Here is a 20,093-nt window from a genome sequence, read left to right as displayed (position 1 = left end):
CAGTGATGAGAATCCAGACGCGCCGCCTCCTCCTCCTGCGGCAGGTTCAGACCACCGACCCAAATTCTGATCGAAGCCTTGGCGTAAGCGGCTCGCGCTCGTCTTTGAGGGCGACTGTGTGTGTGTGTGTGTGTTTTCAGCAAACTTACCCCATCCAGGAGGCAGCGAGCCCAGAGGGTCATTTTCCACCGGAGCTCCAGACGGCTGAGGGAGAAACAGAGAGAGACAAAACAACTCCGGTTAGGAACACCTTTTTTTCTGTCACCGTCCTCCTCTTCCACTTCTCTGTTTAAAAAAAAAAGTAAAAAAAAAAAAAAAAAGTCTCGCTCTCCCACTGTGTTTTGTCCTCGCCGTAATCGGTCCACTCTTGTTCCTCACCGACGCATGAAGATGAAGAGGAGGGAGAAAAACAACAACCCCAAGGTCAGATGAGTAAAATTAAAAAAGCAGCAAAACTCACTCAGTAAAGATTTCCCAAACTTGTGCAATCAAGTGAGCGCTCGACCTCGCTGACTCTCGACACCGGGCGCGCTACCTGTGTGTAAGTCCGGCATGCTGTGTGTGTGTGTGTGTCTGTGTGTGTGTGTGTGTGTCGGTGGCTCCTCTCTGCAGCAGCGGTGAGGGGCAACTGAGGGAGCTGACCGGCGGGCGGCTCGTATGCCTCCCAAAAAAACCCCGACACGCTCGGTAGGAGGATGAAACAACAGCGCTGTTCCAATGAGCTCACTGGCTGGAGGCAAGCCCCGCCCATCCCCCGGCTTCCCGCTCACCTCCTGGAATACACCCTGACACCCCTCCCTGCTCCACCCTGACGTCCTCCTCCTCGCTGGCTCTCTTCTAGTGCTGCTGTGAAAGTAGGCAGGGAGGTGCGATGTCTGAGGGAACTGAGGGGAACATTCATGCTTGTTCCAGACGGGACACCCTCCACCTCCCCAACCCACCCCAGGCCTGACAAAAGGCACCTTTATTCACCCTGGGCCTGGAAACCACTGTGGGGTTTACTCAGCCTGCACTCATACATACACACACACACACACACAGAAAAAAAAGTGTGTGTGTGTGTGTGTGTGTGTTCCACGGTGTGGAAAGTTTGTCTGTGGCAAACAGTGAGTCAATGTGTACGTCCTCATGTCGGAATACACACAAACTTGCATGAATATATTAGCTCGAGTGGAAAAGTAGCTGAAAAAGACGCTTGTTAGGAATTAGTGGCCGCCAAAGGGGAGTTTCATGCTAGACTGCTTAGAATGTTTATCTGCTCGAGGTGTGTACTGCAAACACTGCTCTACCACCAGCTGTACAGCATGCTAGCATTGCAAATAAAACTATAATTTATCATCATAAAAATACCCTTTACAGCACTCCTACCTATCATAATCATAACAATAGCCAGCATGCTAGCGAGGAGTATAAGCCCTAGCGAGGAGTATAAGCCCTAGCGAGGAGCATAAGCGCTAGCGAGGAGCATAAGCCCTAGCGAGGAGTATAAGCGCTAGCGAGGAGTATAAGCAGCAAGGAGCATAAGCGCTAGCGAGGATGGTAAGTGCTAGCGAGGAGCATAAGCGCTAGCGAGGAGCATAAGCGCTAGCAAGGAGCATAAGCAGCTAGCGAGGAGTATAAGCGCTAGCAAGGAGCATAAGCGCTAGCAAGGAGCATAAGCGCTAGCGAGGAGCATAAGCGCTAGCGAGGAGGGTAAGCGCTAGCGAGGAGCATAAGCACTAGCGAGGAGGGTAAGCGCTAGCAAGGAGGGTAAGCGCTAGCGAGGGAGCGTAAGCTAGCTAGAGTCTAGCTAGAGTCCTAGAACAAGGAAATGACTCAGCTTTTTTACACTTCCTGTTCCTCGTCTTTAAGTCAATGTTTTTACTGAATGGTTTATTTGGTGAGGTGCCTGAAATAAAGTCTGTGGTTAACACAAGCTGAAGACAGCTTAACGTTTTGTTCTACGGTATAAAATAGGTCAGTAAATACCCCTCTAGTGAATGTAGAAGCCGTTACGTGTCTTAGAAAAGGCGGTTGCTAACAACAATCTAAATGAGATGACTAAAGGTCCTCACTAGAACACTAGCCCTCCGTTAGCTTAGTGGTGGTGCTGGGAAGTCATGTGACCGTCATGTAGTTTGTTTGTAGCCTAACTGACATCATCCTAAATCCCATTGTAGTCCGATTTGAACCAGTGCGATGCTAACTGCGATGCTAACTTTCAGAAATCCGTCATCCCTGCTATTTGGTGATTGAAGAAGACAAACGATCCCTCAATATGCACAAAATTACACATTTAGAAAATCATCCAAAAACGTGGGCGAAAGTTAGTTTCGGTGGACTCACCTTCTATTGAATGGTTTTGGGAGCACAGGTAGTGCTCGTTGTCCTTTATTAGTCATACTGTGGTGAAAAAAACATCAAAACCCCCATTTTCCAAATGAAAGCTGGTGGACCTTTAAAGGTTTTTATTTTTTTTATTTTCACTGAGACATGTAGCACCACAAAAGTGATGCTTATTTCCCTGAGAAGCCATAAAGTACAGTATTATGCACCAAACGTCAACGTCACTTTACACAGCGCTTCCCAAAAAGAAATGTGACTGTGCCCATTTAAAGTGGCCCTGTCATGGAAACTGTGAGGGAGTCGGGGATGGAAAGGAAGGGGCCTGCTGGAAGAGCGAGAGCGGGCACAAAACAGGGTTAAAGGGTGTGTGTGTGTGTGTGTGTGTGTGTGTGTGTGTGTGTGTGTGTGTGTGTGTGTGTGGGTATGTGGGTCGCTCCCATCGACAGCCAATCTGAGCCCCGGCGCCCCACCCTGATGGGTTTTTCTGTGCCTAAAAAAGGTAAAAGGAGAATATAATGATATAAAGACATGATGACTTCATCCTGGCTCCGACCATTCAGCTCCTCGGCAGCTTCCAGACAGAGCAGGGGAGGAAAAGAAAGAGAGGCTGAGAAAACAAGGGAGGGAGAAGGAAGAGAGAGGGGGAAAGCAGCATGCTGGCAGAAACGTGTGAATTAATGGCGTGGCGCTACGGGTCTGGAAGAATGAGCAACGCCATGGAGGCAGGTGAAAATGTGGATTCATGGTTGTGGCTTTAGAAGATACGCAAAGCTGCTAGCAGAACTATTGTAAAAGGTTTTCGTCACACTGCCACTTCTTTTGAGATGTAGAACTTAAATTATAACCGGTTGCAGACGGACAGCTTTTAAAATCGTGTGATAAAATATCTCAAAACTTAAAGGTCCGTCTACATCTATAGTTTAAAAAGTGAACCTTGTTGAGTTGAAATCTTTTGTCAGTTAAGATTGGACTCAACTCTCCTATGAATGATCATGAGTTCATATTCCTCAGCATCAATTACTCACATAACTGCTTTTTCTTTCACAAATACCAATTTAATCATTTTACACATTATACTATAAAGCTGGACAGAGAATACTGCGTCTACAGCTGGACTACAGAATAATAAATAGTTTATTATTAATGCAAGCAGCTTTCTGTGAATGCGCGACTGAAAACTTTAAGTCATCCGGTGTTAAATTTCGTTGCAGGCGGCAAAAAGTTAAAATACGTCAACTTTGGACGGCGGTGCTCTCGGCCACTGAAATGATTTCCGGTTTGCCGCCGGCTCGATTCCATGTGAACGCAGAATAAATCTGCTTCTATAATAAAAGGTACTTTAAATCCCTTCAGTGCCTGATTGTCAAATATACTTTTGATGGTGTGGACAGGAGACTTAGATTCAGTGTAGTTTAATGTGTAGAATAATTGACTTTAAACCGGCTCAGGAATCAGAGAAAAGACACTCCAAATTTTCAGAAATTGCCCGACAAGTTGGAAAATGACAGTATGCACCTTTAATACGTGTGAATATGAATGCACACATTTGAAATATAACATATAGTCCTTCGATTTTAACTAGAGAAGCAAATCTGACAGGATGAAAGGTTGTTTCATTTCTTTTAGTCATAACATAATGTAAGAAAACCGGCATCGCTGCAGTTTAAACTCCTGTTCATTGTCCCTTCATGGGTTACAGCCCTTACAAGAGCGCTTTATGGAAACGTGAGCGCTGACGGGTTGTGTGTAAACATTAGTGAACGCTCGGTCATGTGTGAGTTTTCTGTCCAGTGTGCAGGTGATGAAACACAGGGCTGATTCAGGTGCTGCTGTTAGGGGTCCTTGTTCCAGCGAGAAAGGACAGAGTCAGCGAGGGTGTGTGTGTGTGTGTGTGTGTGTGTGTGTGTGTGTGTGTGTGTGAGAGAGAGAGCTAAGGGCAAAAGAGTGATGTGAGTGGTAAAAAACTGAAAATTAAAACTGAAAGGGGGAGATTTTATTTATGGAAATGGAGTGTGTGTGTGTGTGTGTGTGTGTGTGTGTGTGTGTGTGTGTGTGGGGGGGGGGGGGGGGGGGGGGGGGCATTAGAGAGAGACAGACTGATTGGAGGGGGTGGGTAGGCGGGGTTGAAGGAAAGCATCGAGGTCAAGGAAAGAAAGACTGGTTAAGGTGAAAAAAAGAGAGAGCGGGGAGAAGCCGGAAACAGCAGTTAATGACTCCGAGGGCGCGCTCTCTGGGGGTCCTAACGAGCTGCAATTACTCTGAGCGAGCACACACACACACACACACACACACACACACACACACACACACACACACACACACACACACACACACACACACACACAGAGTGCTGCTTGTGAGTTTATCTAAGTTTGCACAGACAAAAATATCCACAGTGTTTATTATATATTTGAGCTCTACCGGAATCCAAATTAGTTTTATTCAAAAGGGATTTGGCTTTTTTTAATTCAAAGATATATATATATATATATAGCGGTATGTTGTGACTGGCTATCGATTTGCTGGGAAAAGCCCAGGGCGAAGGTCGTCGACCCGTCCTGGGGAACGAAGTTCTTCATAGACTCTAAAAAACAAAGGCTTGACTTCAATTTCAAGTCAATGGAAAGGCCAACTTCTGATGATTGGACTCACCAGGTTTCAGGGGGCAGCCCTTTGTTATACGTGTGCGCGTGTGTGTGTGTGTGTGTGTGTGTGTGTGTGTGTGTGTGTGTGTGTGTGTGTGTGTGTGTGTGTGTGTGTGTGTGACAGCGCCACAGTCCATTTAAGAGGACGACCGGCCCCTTGACCCTCTTTGGTTGTCATGTGCTACAGAGAAGAAATGTGGCACCTGACCTCCACATTGCAGCCCCACACACACACACACACACACACACACACACACACACACACACACACACACACACACACACACACACACACACACACACACACACACACACACACACACACACACACACACACACACGTGATCTCAGTAGGGACCAACACACCATCAGCATCTGCGCAACACAAACACCAATACAGAATCCTGTCCTGCCACAGAAAAATAAACTGACATGTTCTGATTTATGATGGAGAGAGAGAACGATGAATCATCGAGCTATTTTTGAGTAATTATTTTTTTATAGTGCGTCCACACAGTGAGAGCATCAGCAGAACATGTGGCTGTGTTCACAGTTAAGCTATGAGCGTGTGTGTGTGTGTGTGTGTGTGTGTGTTTCCTTGTTCACACACACTGGGGCCATAAATAGTAGCCTCTATCAGCAGTGTGGGCATTCCAAGACAGAGCAGTGTACTATCAACACGGTGGGCAGAGCCGCATGTTGGCTTTTCTCACACGCACTGAGGAAGAGGAGGGAGGGAGGAAGCACACCCAGCCTGAACCTCTTTGTCCCGTCGGGGAAGGAGCGCGTGTGTCGTCAACTTTATGGTGACATGGAAACCGTAATTGATGATATCTGTGGTTGATGATAATGAGAAAAGCTATGATTTAAATGTTAAAAAGAAGCTGGATGCATCTAAAGCGTTTGATCAAATAAATCATGGTACATTGTTGGCCAAACTGCAAATTTGATACGGATTTTAAACTTTTATTATTGGCATCCTACCATGCGAGCTAGATGCATCTGCAGAAGAGTGTATCCGCTCCCTTCTGAGTGACCATGGGGTGCGACCAGGTGGAATACTGTCACCTGCTCTTTTCAACCTATATACGGATGATCCCTCTAAAAAGTTAAAGAGTGTAAGACAGGAGGGAAAGTCTCATTAACCATCTGATGTACGCTGATGACTTCGTGGTCCCGTCTCCTTACAGCACCCGCTCTAAAAGGAGGGTTAGCATGTTAGCTAAAAACAAGGAGCTCCTTCGTTGTTTATGGCCAGCCAAGAGCAAAATGTGGGAAACAAAGTGAGATATCTGGGTCACGTCATCACGAATGACCGAAGTGATGATGACGATGTTGAGAACTGTATGCAGGAGCCAATGTGCAGGCACGTACATTTCATATGTGAACGCATGAAGTTAAGCAGCTCTCTGTAGTGCATCTGCTCACTTAAACTTAAACCACTTTTGAACTGCAATTATTATATTTATGTTTGTTGTTGTATGGACTAATGTGTCTGAAGAAATAAAGTTGAACAATATGGAAATGACTCAGGCTGGGTTGCAACAACAAGGATGAATTTAACCGAAAATTCGTTCTAGTCCGAGTTTATCAAAGCTAGGATTTAAATGAGTAAGTCAGGAGCTCCACAGCAGTTTTGTTGCTGACTTTATATCTTGAGAGAAATTCCGCAGCAGCGTAATAAAACTCAACTGGTCGAGTCTGTGCCTTAACGTTCTTCAAGAAACTTGATTATTTTTGCTCCATTGCTCTCAAAAAGGCAGCCATTTTAAAAGTCAAGTGTATTTAAAGTTAATACGGGCTCACATTAAAGCTAATTACATTTAATCTAGGTCTAGAGAAAGAAGTAAACTGAAGTGAAAAGAAAGGTTAACATTGAATCTTTTTACATTTTAATACATTCCGATACTGAAACCAAGGTTATGTATTGATATTTTGTATTTATTCTTTTAATCTAAAACTGTCATAGTATGAAGAACAAACCACTTTTTTGACAGGCATACCTTTGCAAATGAAATAAAGTACTGACGAGTTAACCCTCCTGCTGAGGGAATGAGTCCTAAAACCCGGAAATGAGTTTGTGTTTTGGCCCAGTCAATGGCTATTTAAATGTTTTTATAATTAGATGCCCAAACAAAGCCCTGTGTTTAGCGTTTTGTTTTACGATATGAAGCATGTCAGTAAACGCCCCTCTGGTGAAGTTAGAAGCTTTTACGCGTCTTAAAAAAAGACGGTTGCAAACGAGGGTCTAAATAAGACGACTAGTCCTCTTTTAGCTACGTGACCGTGGTGGTGTGTGAGTTCTACCTCTGGCTTCAAATTCAAGTTGAGAGGAATATCGTGCTGAACAAAACGTGTAATGTGCGATGCTAACTTTCAGATTGACCGTCGAAAATAAGTCAGGCCTCGATATGATTATGTATCTATACTTTCTTACACATTTAGATCGGCACTCCCAAAGTATTGAGGTTTGATGCCCGGTCCTGTAGATCCTACTCCTACTTTCCCTGCTAAAGGGCAGCATTAACAGAAGTCTAGTTTTGTGTTGATCCTTTCACAAAAAGAAGCTCTGTTTCTCCGCTTGCTTGTACGTTTAACGGCCGGGATGCTGATCAGGGTTAACACTCAAGCCGTGTGAGGAGGCCGGAGAAGAGGAGACTGAATATTCTGGTTGAACCGAGCAATAAACCATCTGAAAGCTCTGTTGGAAACGTCTACAGCGAACAGGAGCCACAGGCAGACGGAGACAAGTGAGAAAGGAGGGATCTTTGAGTGCGACATCGTCAATGAACGGACAAAAAGTTAAAGAACGGGACGGACAGATGATGGGAGAGTGAGACGGAGGGATGGAGTAGAACAGAAGGTTATATATCGAACATGAAGCAAGAGAACTAAACATTCAGAATCACATGAAAACACAGACAGCTGAAGTGAGATCTGTAGAAGACTTTCATGAAGACGGAAACACTAGTACACACACACACACACACACACACACACGTAGAGTGCAGGGTGGGGAGTTTTTATAGAAGCCTATAAGGCTACTTTTACTCATGGTCCATTGAAGAAGGCTCTGTTGTTTTAGTCCCAGAAGTCTTCACTGTCTGGCTGCAGTCTGACCTTGGCTGCTTCGCTGTCAGAGGCGCGGCCGAGCCTCCGCTGGAAAAACACCATAAACAAGTCTCCAATAACATCTGAATCCCCCCTGCAGCCGACGTCGTCGGACCGTTAGCCAACAAGTGAACCGCGCCGCGTCGCAGACGCCGCCAATCTTACTCAGAACGTGCTGATCGTGTTCAGTCTGAGGCGCATCGCGAGGTTGATATTAAAATCTTAACAAAGATCTATTTGTCACGCATTTTTACCAATACATGTCCAGGACTTCGAGGCTACTTTTCGTGACCATACATCCTCTGAAACGCCCGTGTACCGTAAAAGCCGGGTTACAAGCCGCTACTATCCCCGCTGTAGCAAGCTAGCGCTGCTGCTAGCTCCCCCCTGCTGATGCTGCCCGAGCCGGGCGTCGAGTCGGGGATGGTCGAGCTAGCGGAAGTTAGCGAGGAACTAGCAGCAGTGCTAGCTGGCTACAGTGGTGAACTAGCGGGGACACCCAACGAACGTAGTAGCGGCTTGTAACCCGACTTTTACGGTATACACGGAAAAATTTAAATAAAGAGTCACTGAGAAACGTACGATAATATATCTCAACAAAGATTAAAAGACAAACTTTGCCTGTCGGTGAAAGATGACTTGAAAAAGATGGCTTGCGTCGTCGCATGACTTGTAGACAGGACTTGACATGGACTTTTTTTTGCTCACCAGCCACTGTAGCTAGTGGTTCTCCAACGTTATTAGCCACTCACCGATTTTGCGCCAGCCACAGTTTTGTTGTTGGGAAATTCCGTTTTATCTGATTAAAGATGACTGTTAATTGACTAGATGACTAGATTCACAGCCCCTTTGAATGTAAATGACCCAAATCGAGATAAAACGTATGACAATACATCAAACAATATTCTGTTCTGATAAAGTCGTGTGTGCAAAGTTTCTTTGATGTGAAAATATGCGACCGATAAAGACAAAGACGTAAGAAGAATAGCTACTCATTGCAAAAGTGTTGCACGGGTGGAGAGGATTCATGGGAAAAGGACCACGTCTGTCCAAAATGTCATCACTTCATCATTGGACTTTACGAGAATGGACCACATGTTAGAACAGACAACCAGAAAACATAATAGCAGAGTTAATTTTGCAGCTAAGTTTCGTTTGCTGAAAAAACAGAGTTTGTGCTGCTTTAAAGAAACCATCGAGCGTAATGAGCACATGGGGTGGTTGATCTATTGCTAAGTTTACACATTGCTGTTCCTGGAGGACGAACTCTACCATGTACCTGGTAGAGGAAGCGCATGTACCTGGTAGAGGAAGCGCATGTACCTAGTAGAGGAAGCGCATGTACCTGGTAGAAGAAGCGCATGTACCTGGTAGAGGAAGCGCATGTACCTGGTAGAGGAAGCGCATGTACCTGGTAGAGGAAGCGCATGTACCTGGTAGAGGAAGCGCATGTACCTAGTAGAGGAAGCGCATGTACCTGGTAGAGGAAGCGCATGTACCTAGTAGAGGAAGCGCATGTACCTGGTAGAGGAAGCGCATGTACCTGGTAGAGGAAGCGCATGTACCTAGTAGAGGAAGCGCATGTACCTGGTAGAGGAAGCGCATGTACCTAGTAGAGGAAGCGCATGTACCTAGTAGAGGAAGCGCATGTACCTAGTAGAGGAAGCGCATGTACCTAGTAGAGGAAGCGCATGTACCTGGTAGAGGAAGCGCATGTACCTGGTAGAGGAAGCGCATGTACCTAGTAGAGGAAGCGCATGTACCTGGTAGAGGAAGCCCATGTACCTGGTAGAGGAAGCGCATGTACCTGGTAGAGGAAGCGCATGTACCTGGTAGAGGAAGCCCATGTACCTGGTAGAGGAAGCGCATGTACCTGGTAGAGGAAGCGCATGTACCTGGTAGAGGAAGCGCATGTACCTGGTAGAGGAAGCGCTGGCTGAACTGGTGCATGGCGCCCTGCAGCTGGCTGCGTTGACTCTGCCACTGCTGGTAGTTGCGCACGGACTCGGCCGTGGGCCTCTGCCATGTGGTGGTTCTGGTGTTGTGGTCCACGTAGTAGAACCGGCCCCGCTGGTCCACTCGCTTCTCCCAGCTATAGAATGGGGAACAAAGAAAGGGTTGAGGCTTTCAACATCACCTTTATTTATTTAATTTGGGCTTTAAATGTCTATTTCTTACACTTTCTAAGGACCTGCATTGAAAACAAAAAATCCCAAACTTGCACATGATGAATTGTAAACTAGCAGCGACTGAATAATGCTGGTGGATATTCACACGGCAAGCCCCCAACTTTAATTATTAGTTTTTGCTATTCCTCCATTTTAAAACCCCTAAAATGGAGGTGTTAGAAAACTCAGCGGACGCCGTGTTAGTTTGACTCCGGGGTTGTGTTGTTGTCTAGACGAAGATCACATTTGCTCCTGTATTTGGGTCACAACGTGTATTTCCACGATTCATCACGCCGGCGGACAGAAAACAAATGACATCGGCGCCTCAACTCCCTCGCTGTCTATGCTATCATCTGCTGTTAGCATCTGCTGCTAGCATCGACTGCACAGGTAAATTCTACTAGCGCCCAGATGCCAGGAGGGAAGCTATTATTCGAGCGCTTTGGGACAACTCCCGTGTCCAGCGGCGTTCTGAGCCCGGGTCATGCGATGTGCGTTTAAGGCCCGGTAGTGTGGGCGCAGAGTGCTTCTGAAAAGGCGCTAAAACGCTCGTCTGGACGGAGACGTTTGTTTTATGACGCAACCTCAGAGGTCATCAAACTGTGTATTCACGATAAAGACGTGCAACGATGAGGGGAACAATGGGAGGGCCAGCGGCGCTAGTCAGACGTCTATGTGTACCCTGTTCTCCCCCTGAGATGGGGGTCTAGACGTGGACTAGAGATGTCGACGGTCCACGAAAAGACACACAAACGAACACTCCATATACACACACACACACACACACACACACACACACACACACACACACACACACACACACACACACACACACACACACACACACACACACACACAGAGAGGCCGGTCCCGTGGGCTCGGCAGGACTGACTGCTGCTGCTCCGCTTGCTATTCTCACTTCTGACTTCAGCGCTACAGAATTTGGAACAGAAAACAGCACCAACTTCCGTATGCTAACAAAAACATGCCGTGCAGATAGCAACGGGCTTGGGAAGCCTCTCATGACTCACTGGAGGACTGTGAGCTTCTTCCTGTCTGGTTTGTTCAGGGCTCTAACGTGGTCTTGTCGTCTGGTTTCAGGATAATAAAACTAAATAGCTAACGCAATGGATGCAATCAACAGCGAACTGTATTCAGTCAAGAAGTAGATATTCTAAATTCCTCGACTTCACCGGTTTGGGAAACACTTAAAAACTAGAAAAGAGATTTCATGACTGGTGGGAAGTCAAGTGTAAATACACACATACAATGAAGCCTCAATATCACATCAGTATCGTGATATGAGACGAGAGATCGTCTAGGATTTTGGATATTGAAATATTGTTATTTGAATATTTCCAATAAGCCTCAATTAGTTGTAAGACGATTTGTGAAACTAACGTTACATTGTCTTGAATAGGTCAACCAGCCATTTAGAAGAGATATACGTTTGTAAAAAAAGATCTCAACTTTGTTTAATGCATGTTATTGAAAACTTATACACACCTTGGATACTTTAAAATGTATGTATTTGCTAGTTAGCAGACCATCTAGTTCCTTTAACTTCCTCTCATCAGTTCAACAAACAGAACGTACACGAGTCTTTTCATATTAACAGCACAAACATTCACACGCCCTCATGTGGTTTTAATACTCCGCTAGTAGAATCAATTCATTGCTGGTTTGGCTCTAATCATGTGATTCGTTGTCATAAAAAAAAAAACATAGAATATCTACAGAATGATCCTTTAAACTTCTGTTTGATTTCCGTCTCCAAATCCATTTCAAGAAGTGAAATCTTTTGGATTGGCATCAAGAGGCAACGGCATAAACAAGGTCGGGCAATGATACCGGCCAAATTAAGTGAACCATCTCTTCTGGAACCCACTAATGATTATGTTAACCAAATGTGGTACTTTCTCACAAGAGACTCCAAAAACAACCTCCCGCAGCTCTGTATCTGTCCATGACAGCCCTGCGTGACCCAGACGGATCACTTCAGCGGTGAACTCTGATCAACACGACCCGGCCACAGAAACGTCCGTGGTCCTGAGAACCGCGTGCGTATCGATGTACTTTTAATGGCTTTTCTGGGGGCCAGAACTCCCCTGCGCCGTGATGCACGGCCTCTCCAACACAGCGCCGACAGACTTGGCCACGGCGTCTCCAAGATCTCACTCGAGGACCCTCGGGCAGTGGAGATGATTGTAGACACGGGGAGTCGTTTGGTTGAAGGAGAATCTCTCTGACCACCGTGCCGCCGAGCTTCTTCTTAAAAAGGGCCGATAAAAATACAGTTCCCGCTCTGATATTAGGACTAGCTAGTTATTTACTGGAGCCAGGGAAAATCCCAGAGCCCGCAGCGAGTCTCTACTTAGTTCTGCTATCTGTGTTGTAACTCTTCGTACCGGGCGCATCAGACCCCGATTCCCCCCTAGAAGCCCTTCTAGAGTTCTTAGTGAGGTCTGATAAAGTAGTCGTATGAACCCCAAATGAGTTCTAATACTTGTGTTATTTTATATCATTTTTTTCAGAATTCATTTGGGAAAAAAAAAGTATATTTTCAACAAAAAAAAAACATTGTTTATAACATATTTTGATCATAACTATGATATGAGCAAGATTTCCCAAAAATGCCTTCTCGAGCCGCCCCCGGGTTCTTCCAACTCCATGGTTCAAGGCCTAAACAACAACCGACAGAGTTGTAAGACCCCTCTTTGTAAAGATAATGGCAATAAAACAAAGCCTTGGGGAATTACCATGGAGTTTTAGTCAAAAAACTGTGTCGTTCGGTTCAAAAATGTGAAAGTTATAACCTTTATGTCTAAACACCATTGGTTTGGGGCATGCTGGGTATTACAATTTGCATAAATCTTTGCTTAAGACGTGTGGCGCGTTTTAAGAAACCTCCCACGACCACGGAAGCCTCCAGCGTGGTACAAGTCGAAGAGATCAGAAGAAACATTTATATACTACTAATATACTACACACAATGAACTAGCATACTTTATTAGACTCCTAAAAGCTTGAAGGTTTCCGAAGAGGTGTCTTTTATTGAGAGCTCGACTTACAGGTTTAGGATCACACAGAGCATCCTTTATGTTCTTCAGGCTCACTGCTCATCACCAGGTTGGTCGTACGAACTCGTGCCCTCCGTCTTCATCCCACTCGCCTCACTGGGACGTTTGACATGTTTGTCGACTGAACGAAACTCCCGCTTGCGAGACTTTAAAGTCAAGCTGCGCCTCGGCAGAGGATCGCTCCACAAAAGGAAAGCTGTAACTGCGAGCCAGAGCCCACATTGTGCCTGGGGCAGCGCCAAGACACCGTGCTGATCAATTTAGTGGTGGGACACATAATCGATGCAGAAATATGCAAGAAACACGGGGGAGGCGGACACACCAAGAGAAAATGCTCAAACAACACTGGAAGGAAACTCGTTGTTCTGCTTGTTATTGCCGTCTGTTGGCATATCGCTTTTGAGAACTTGGCTGATGAAATCTTAAAATCAGACACGCGCTATACACAGAAATTAAACCAAAAATGGGATTGCTAAACATCTCAGCGTTAGTATCAAGCTCAAAAAAATTATTGCGGCACAAACACGGCCTTCACAGACCAAGCGTGTGCGTGTGTTTAATTTGCCTGTCAATCCATTTTTTTTTTCAACGATTGTTGTTGTAAATGTCAATATTATGCTGCACAAAAAAAAGCGAGTCTAATTTTCTTATACGGTCATTTTTCGGAGTACTTCTCATTTTCTTGTTGTTTATTTGTCACGCTCCTGATGCCACACTAACAACAGTAGACATTCACCAGCAACCAGACAGGATAGAAGACACCACAGACCGGATTGACAAAGTACTGCTTAGATTGTACATAGGAAAGAGCTTACTGCTACATTTACGCTTGGTACAGCTGTTGCCATTTAACACAGCATTTGTTTTTGTGTTTTTGGAAATAGTCGAGTCAAAATGTAACCATTTGATGTTTTAAATGCAATATCTAAAACAGGGTTCATACACATTCTGACCAATGGATTTCATGACTTTTTCATGACTTTAAACCAAATTTCCATGACCAAACATTTAGTGAAATCTGGGTGTAAACAGTAAAAAGTGAGTAAATGTAGTATTTAAACTAACAATGAGAATACAAAGCATACAGTAAACCTTAAATGACACAAATGAATGAGACAATAGTTTGATTAAAAGAATACACATTTATATAGATGCCTGTATGTATGCCTGCTTATATTTTGAGTCTTTCTTTTAAAAGCATATTCATTATTTCAAACTCAGCGTAAATGAACGTCATGAACACATGAATATAACACATTTACATGACTTTTACTAAACTTTGGGGATTTACATTTTTTCAAGGACTTTTCCAGGACTGGACATAACCATTTTAAAATTCCATGATATGTAAAATGATATCCAATATTATTATTATAATATATCCAATAGTTTCTATTGTTTAACTCTCAAAACAAATAAAAAGAATCCTGAAAAAAGACGCACATCCTTGTCCGGCGTGACGAGGCCCTGCAGCTCAAGCGTCCCTCGTGACAAACTACACGCTGTGTTTTATGAAGCAAACAACATTAATTCAGCCTCCAAACCTCGATTGCCTCACTCCCCTCCCCCTCCCAGCCTGTAAACACTTCCTGGTGTGTGCATCTGGAGCACTAGCATGGCATTAGCTTGCTAATTGATCCTCTAACGGGCCACGGCGGCCAACACAGCGCTGGCTGGACGTACATGTGGCTCTCTAAGAAAGAACTTTTGTTCTCCAGGCACCCGCGCTCTCGTTCCTTGTATGGAAAAACTGAGATGGGGGGGTTGGAGGTACGAGGAGAAGGGGGGGGGGGGGGGGGGGGTGACCTTTTCCTAAAAACTCTTTCCTTCTGTCACCCATTGACACAAACTGCAAGCAAAAATGTCATAACAGGGCTGGACTCTGGCAGAGGTGCTCTGCTCTCATAACGCGGTCCACAAAGAGGGAGGGTTCTCATGAAGAGCTGAGCACACACACTAACACCAGTTACAACCGAGGACGCTCAATAGAGCACTGCAGGAACATGTCCAGGAACCAGGAAGAGAGTTCTGCACTTCCGGGTCCCCCGTCTCAAAGTCAGTGTGTTTTTAGTTTTCTTTTTTAATGGTGAGATGACTGAAATAAAGTCTGTGTTTAACATGGGAGATTTTAAACTTTTGTCCCACCATATAAAATAAAAAGGTCCTCACTAGAACACTAGTCCTCCTCTAGACGACTAAAGGTCCTCACTAGAACACTAGTCCTCCTCTAGACGACTAAAGGTCCTCACTAGAACACTAGTCCTCCTCTAAAGGACTAAAGGTCCTCACTAGAACACTAGTCCTCTAGACGACTAAAGGTCCTCACTAGAACACTAGTCCTCCTCTAGACGACTAAAGGTCCTCACTAGAACACTAGTCCTCCTCTAGACGACTAAAGGTCCTCACTAGAACACTAGTCCTCCTCTAAAAGGACTAAAGGTCCTCACTAGAACACTAGTCCTCCTCTAGACGACTAAAGGTCCTCACTAGAACACTAGTCCTCCTCTAAAGGACTAAAGGTCCTCACTAGAACACTAGTCCTCCTCTAAAGGACTAAAGGTCCTCACTAGAACACTAGTCCTCTAGACGACTAAAGGTCCTCACTAGAACACTAGTCCTCCTCTAGACGACTAAAGGTCCTCACTAGAACACTAGTCCTCCTCTAGACGACTAAAGGTCCTCACTAGAACACTAGTCCTCCTCTAAAAGGACTAAAGGTCCTCACTAGAACACTAGTCCTCCTCTAAAAGGACTAAAGGTCCTCACTAGAACACTAGTCCTCCTCTAAAGGACTAAAGGTCCTCACTAGAACACTAGTCCTCCTCTAAAGGACTAAAGGTCCTCACTAGAACACTAGTCCTCTAGACGACTAAAGGTCCTCACTAGAACACTAGTCCTCCTCTAAAGGACTAAAGGTCCTCACTAGAACACTAGTCCTCCTCTAGACGACTAGTCCTCTAGACGACTGAAGGTCCTCCTCTGGACGACTAAAGGTCCTCACTAGAACACTAGTCCTCCAGACGACTGAAGGTCCTCACTAGAACACTAGTCCTCTAGACGACTAAAGGTCCTCACTAGAACACTAGTCCTCCTCTAGACGACTAAAGGTCCTCACTAGAACACTAGTCCTCTAGACGACTAAAGGTCCTCACTAGAACACTAGTCCTCCTCTAGACGACTAAAGGTCCTCACTAGAACACTAGTCCTCCTCTAGACGACTAAAGGTCCTCACTAGAACACTAGTCCTCCTCTAGACGACTAAAGGTCCTCACTATAACACTAGTCCTCTAGACAACTAAAGGTCCTCACTAGAACACTAGTCCTCTAGACGACTAAAGGTCCTCACTAGGACACTAGTCCTCTAGACGACTAAAGGTCCTCACTAGAACACTAGTCCTCTAGACGACTAAAGGTCCTCACTAGAACACTAGTCCTCTAGACGACTAAAGGTCCTCACTAGAACACTAGTCCTCCTCTAGACAACTAAAGGTCCTCACTAGGACACTAGTCCTCTAGACGACTGAAGGTCCTCACTAGAACACTAGTCCTCTAGACAACTAAAGGTCCTCACTAGGACACTAGTCCTCTAGACAACTAAAGGTCCTCACTAGGACACTAGTCCTCCTCTAGACGACTAAAGGTCCTCACTAGAACACTAGTCCTCTAGACGACTAAAGGTCCTCACTAGAACACTAGTCCTCTAGACGACTAAAGGTCCTCACTAGAACACTAGTCCTCCTCTAGACAACTAAAGGTCCTCACTAGGACACTAGTCCTCTAGACAACTAAAGGTCCTCACTAGGACACTAGTCCTATAGACAACTAAAGGTCCTCACTAGGACACTAGTCCTCCTCTAGACGACTAAAGGTCCTCTCTAGAACACTAGTCCTCTAGATGACTAAAGGTCCTCTCTAGAACACTAGTCCTCTAGACAACTAAAGGTCCTCACTAGGACACTAGTCCTCTAGACAACTAAAGGTCCTCACTAGGACACTAGTCCTCCTCTAGACGACTAAAGGTCCTCTCTAGAACACTAGTCCTCTAGATGACTAAAGGTCCTCTCTAGAACACTAGTCCTCTAGACAACTAAAGGTCCTCACTAGGACACTAGTCCTCTAGACAACTAAAGGTCCTCACTAGGACACTAGTCCTCTAGACAACTAAAGGTCCTCACTAGAACACTAGTCCTCCTCTAGACAACTAAAGGTCCTCTCTAGAACACTAGTCCTCTAGATAACTAAAGGTCCTCACTAGAACACTAGTCCTCCTCTAGACGACTGAAGGTCCTCACTAGGACACTAGTCCTCTAGACAACTAAAGGTCCTCACTAGAACACTAGTCCTCCTCTAGACGACTAAAGGTCCTCTCTAGAACACTAGTCCTCTAGACAACTAAAGGTCCTCACTAGAACACTAGTCCTCCTCTAGACGACTAAAGGTCCTCACTAGAACACTAGTCCTCTAGACAACTAAAGGTCCTCACTAGAACACTAGTCCTCCTCTAGACGACTAAAGGTCCTCACTAGAACACTAGTCCTCTAGACAACTAAAGGTCCTCACTAGGACACTAGTCCTCCTCTAGACGACTAAAGGTCCTCACTAGAACACTAGTCCTCTAGACAACTAAAGGTCCTCACTAGGACACTAGTCCTCTAGACAACTAAAGGTCCTCACTAGAACACTAGTCCTCCTCTAGACGACTAAAGGTCCTCACTAGGACACTAGTCCTCCTCTAGCTCAGTGGTGGAGACGTGAGGTCATGTGACCGTGGAGGAGTTCCTTTATAGCCTAACCTTAGCTTTTTTACTTCTTCCAATTGTGTTCACGCTTCAAACATAAAAGTGGTGTTCATTTGCGAAGGTTCTCTTGATGAATTGAACATAGTAGCATCATAATTTGTTTCATCAGAGAGATTGTTTTCTGCAATAATCCAGAATCCAATGGAAGAATCCCTTTGGCTTTTTGTGGCGGGAGCCAGCGTGACGCAGACTATATGTCCTCCCTGCAGACTTCTGAAAACTCTTCAAAACAACAAGCAGGCTGCTTCTGGCCGCCGGCAGGTCTGAACGTGAACATCTATCTAACGATGTGAACACCTGAAGGCCCCGTCACTACAGCCTTTAAACGGCCTTCATTCTGAGGCAAATTCAATTCATTTAGTTCAACTTTTAAGACATTTTGACACATTAATGTGTCGCCTACTAGCTATGTTTGCCCCATCCACTTACATTTAAACTCCTCTGTCTGAGCATCAACTCAAAAGGAGAAATGGTCTGCAGACAATAAGAGATTTGTGGTACAACAACTGCTTTGAAATGAACTGTTTAGATGAGTTTTTTGCAATGTTGTTGCCGTGTTGCCAGATCAGATTGACTGTTTTTTGACTCATATATTTTGGGCTGGAAAACTGAGTGAGTGGATAACAACGGATATTCTATTATAGTATAATGATGTTTTTACAATATTTTCAAGAAATGTTGACAGGAGCGGCCCAGACTTTGCCTACCAGCCCAACGCTTATTTTCCCAGCACAACTGAATCAGAAATAGCCCATCTAAAACCAGCTAGAACCAGCTGGTCTGGCAGCGGGTCGTGCCATAATCGGCGGGCATGGAGAGCCGCATGTTCCGCATATGAATGAATCAGACCGAAGATTCTCACCTCTGTGTTTTCATGCCAAAAGGAAATAACAAACTTCTCTTTGAGGGCTTTGAAATACCTCAAATCGGCGGTGGAAGACATGACTGGTTGAGGAGGAATTTCTAAAGCCTGATGTGGACCCGATATATTGGTGAGCCAAACACTCAGTGCATGGGCAACAGAACGGACGGAGAAGGACGTACCCCGGAGGCAGCGGTCTCTCCCAGGTGGTGGTTTTGGTGTTGTGGTCCACGTAGTAGACCCGGCCGTGAGGCAGCACCCTCTGCTCCCAGCTGCAGAGAGGAGAAGACAATTCACATACAAATACCGCCACAGATAACACCCTGAACCCAGAAGAAGCAGCAGCTCTCAAAGTGTGTTTTAATCACATGCAATTGTTCACTAACCAAATTGTTTAATGCTGTTAATACCCTGCAGTAGGAGCAAGCTCAAATCGTGGCACCGGCACCTCGTATAGGCACTTCCTGTGGCACCTCTAGTTGCCACTAGTTGTTGTGGCAAGCTGCCACAACAACTAGTGGAAACTAGAGGTGCCACTAGTTTTTGTGGCAGCTTGCCACAACTTTGCGGCATTGCCACAACTTAATCGTGGCACCGGCACCTCGTATAGGCACTTCCTGTGGCACCAGGCATCAGGTGAGACTAGTTTTTGTGGCAAGCTGCCACAAAAACTAGTGGCACCTCTAGTTGCCACTAGTTTTTGTACAATATGTACAAAAACTAGTGTACAATATTTTTACACTTGAATAAACAATAATCAAATACAAAAAAAAAAACTATTTGTGGCATCTGGTGAGATGCCCAGATGCATAGTTTAAGGATGTCAGTAGTCAATGTTGTACTCCCTAGATGTAGCATTTCCATCATGTGGTTTTTGCATTCATTTGCAAGGTTTCCTTGAGTGTTATTGACCCATTTGGCCACAAGAGGGAGTTTACCTTTGTATGAGGGCTTTTGTCAGGAGTAAACACATGCAGGTATGTTTCTGTTTTAAAATGTTTTTTTTTCTGAATTTATAAATCCACTGTGCAATGTAATTCGTTAGCATAGCCGTTAATTTTTTTGGTTAGACTTAAGTACTATAATGTGAATAATGTCATACA

The 20,093-nt window shown here is 45.0% G+C and overlaps 1 protein-coding gene across 2 annotated transcripts in view; it reads right to left on the bottom strand.

Moving 5' to 3' along the window:
• Positions 1–20,093, bottom strand: part of wwp2 (WW domain containing E3 ubiquitin protein ligase 2) — a 60,872-nt gene that overhangs the window by 14,835 nt on the left and 25,944 nt on the right. The window contains exons 9-11 of one of the 2 annotated variants that reach the window (XM_079223606.1): positions 19,173–19,262; positions 9,999–10,173; positions 150–204 (exon numbers count right to left, since the gene is read on the bottom strand). In XM_079223606.1, coding sequence (XP_079079732.1) covers positions 150–204; positions 9,999–10,173; positions 19,173–19,262 — 320 coding nt within the window. Of the gene's footprint in view, positions 1–149; positions 205–460; positions 511–9,998; positions 10,174–19,172; positions 19,263–20,093 lie in introns of those variants that run through there. The other variant, XM_079223607.1, reaches the window with a different exon arrangement.

Source organism: Taurulus bubalis (assembly GCF_910589615.1).
Source record: "Taurulus bubalis genome assembly, chromosome: 9".
Classification (NCBI taxonomy): domain Eukaryota; kingdom Metazoa; phylum Chordata; class Actinopteri; order Perciformes; family Cottidae; genus Taurulus; species Taurulus bubalis.
Note: the sequence above shows the minus strand (reverse complement) of the source record. Positions and strands in the feature narration are given on the sequence as shown.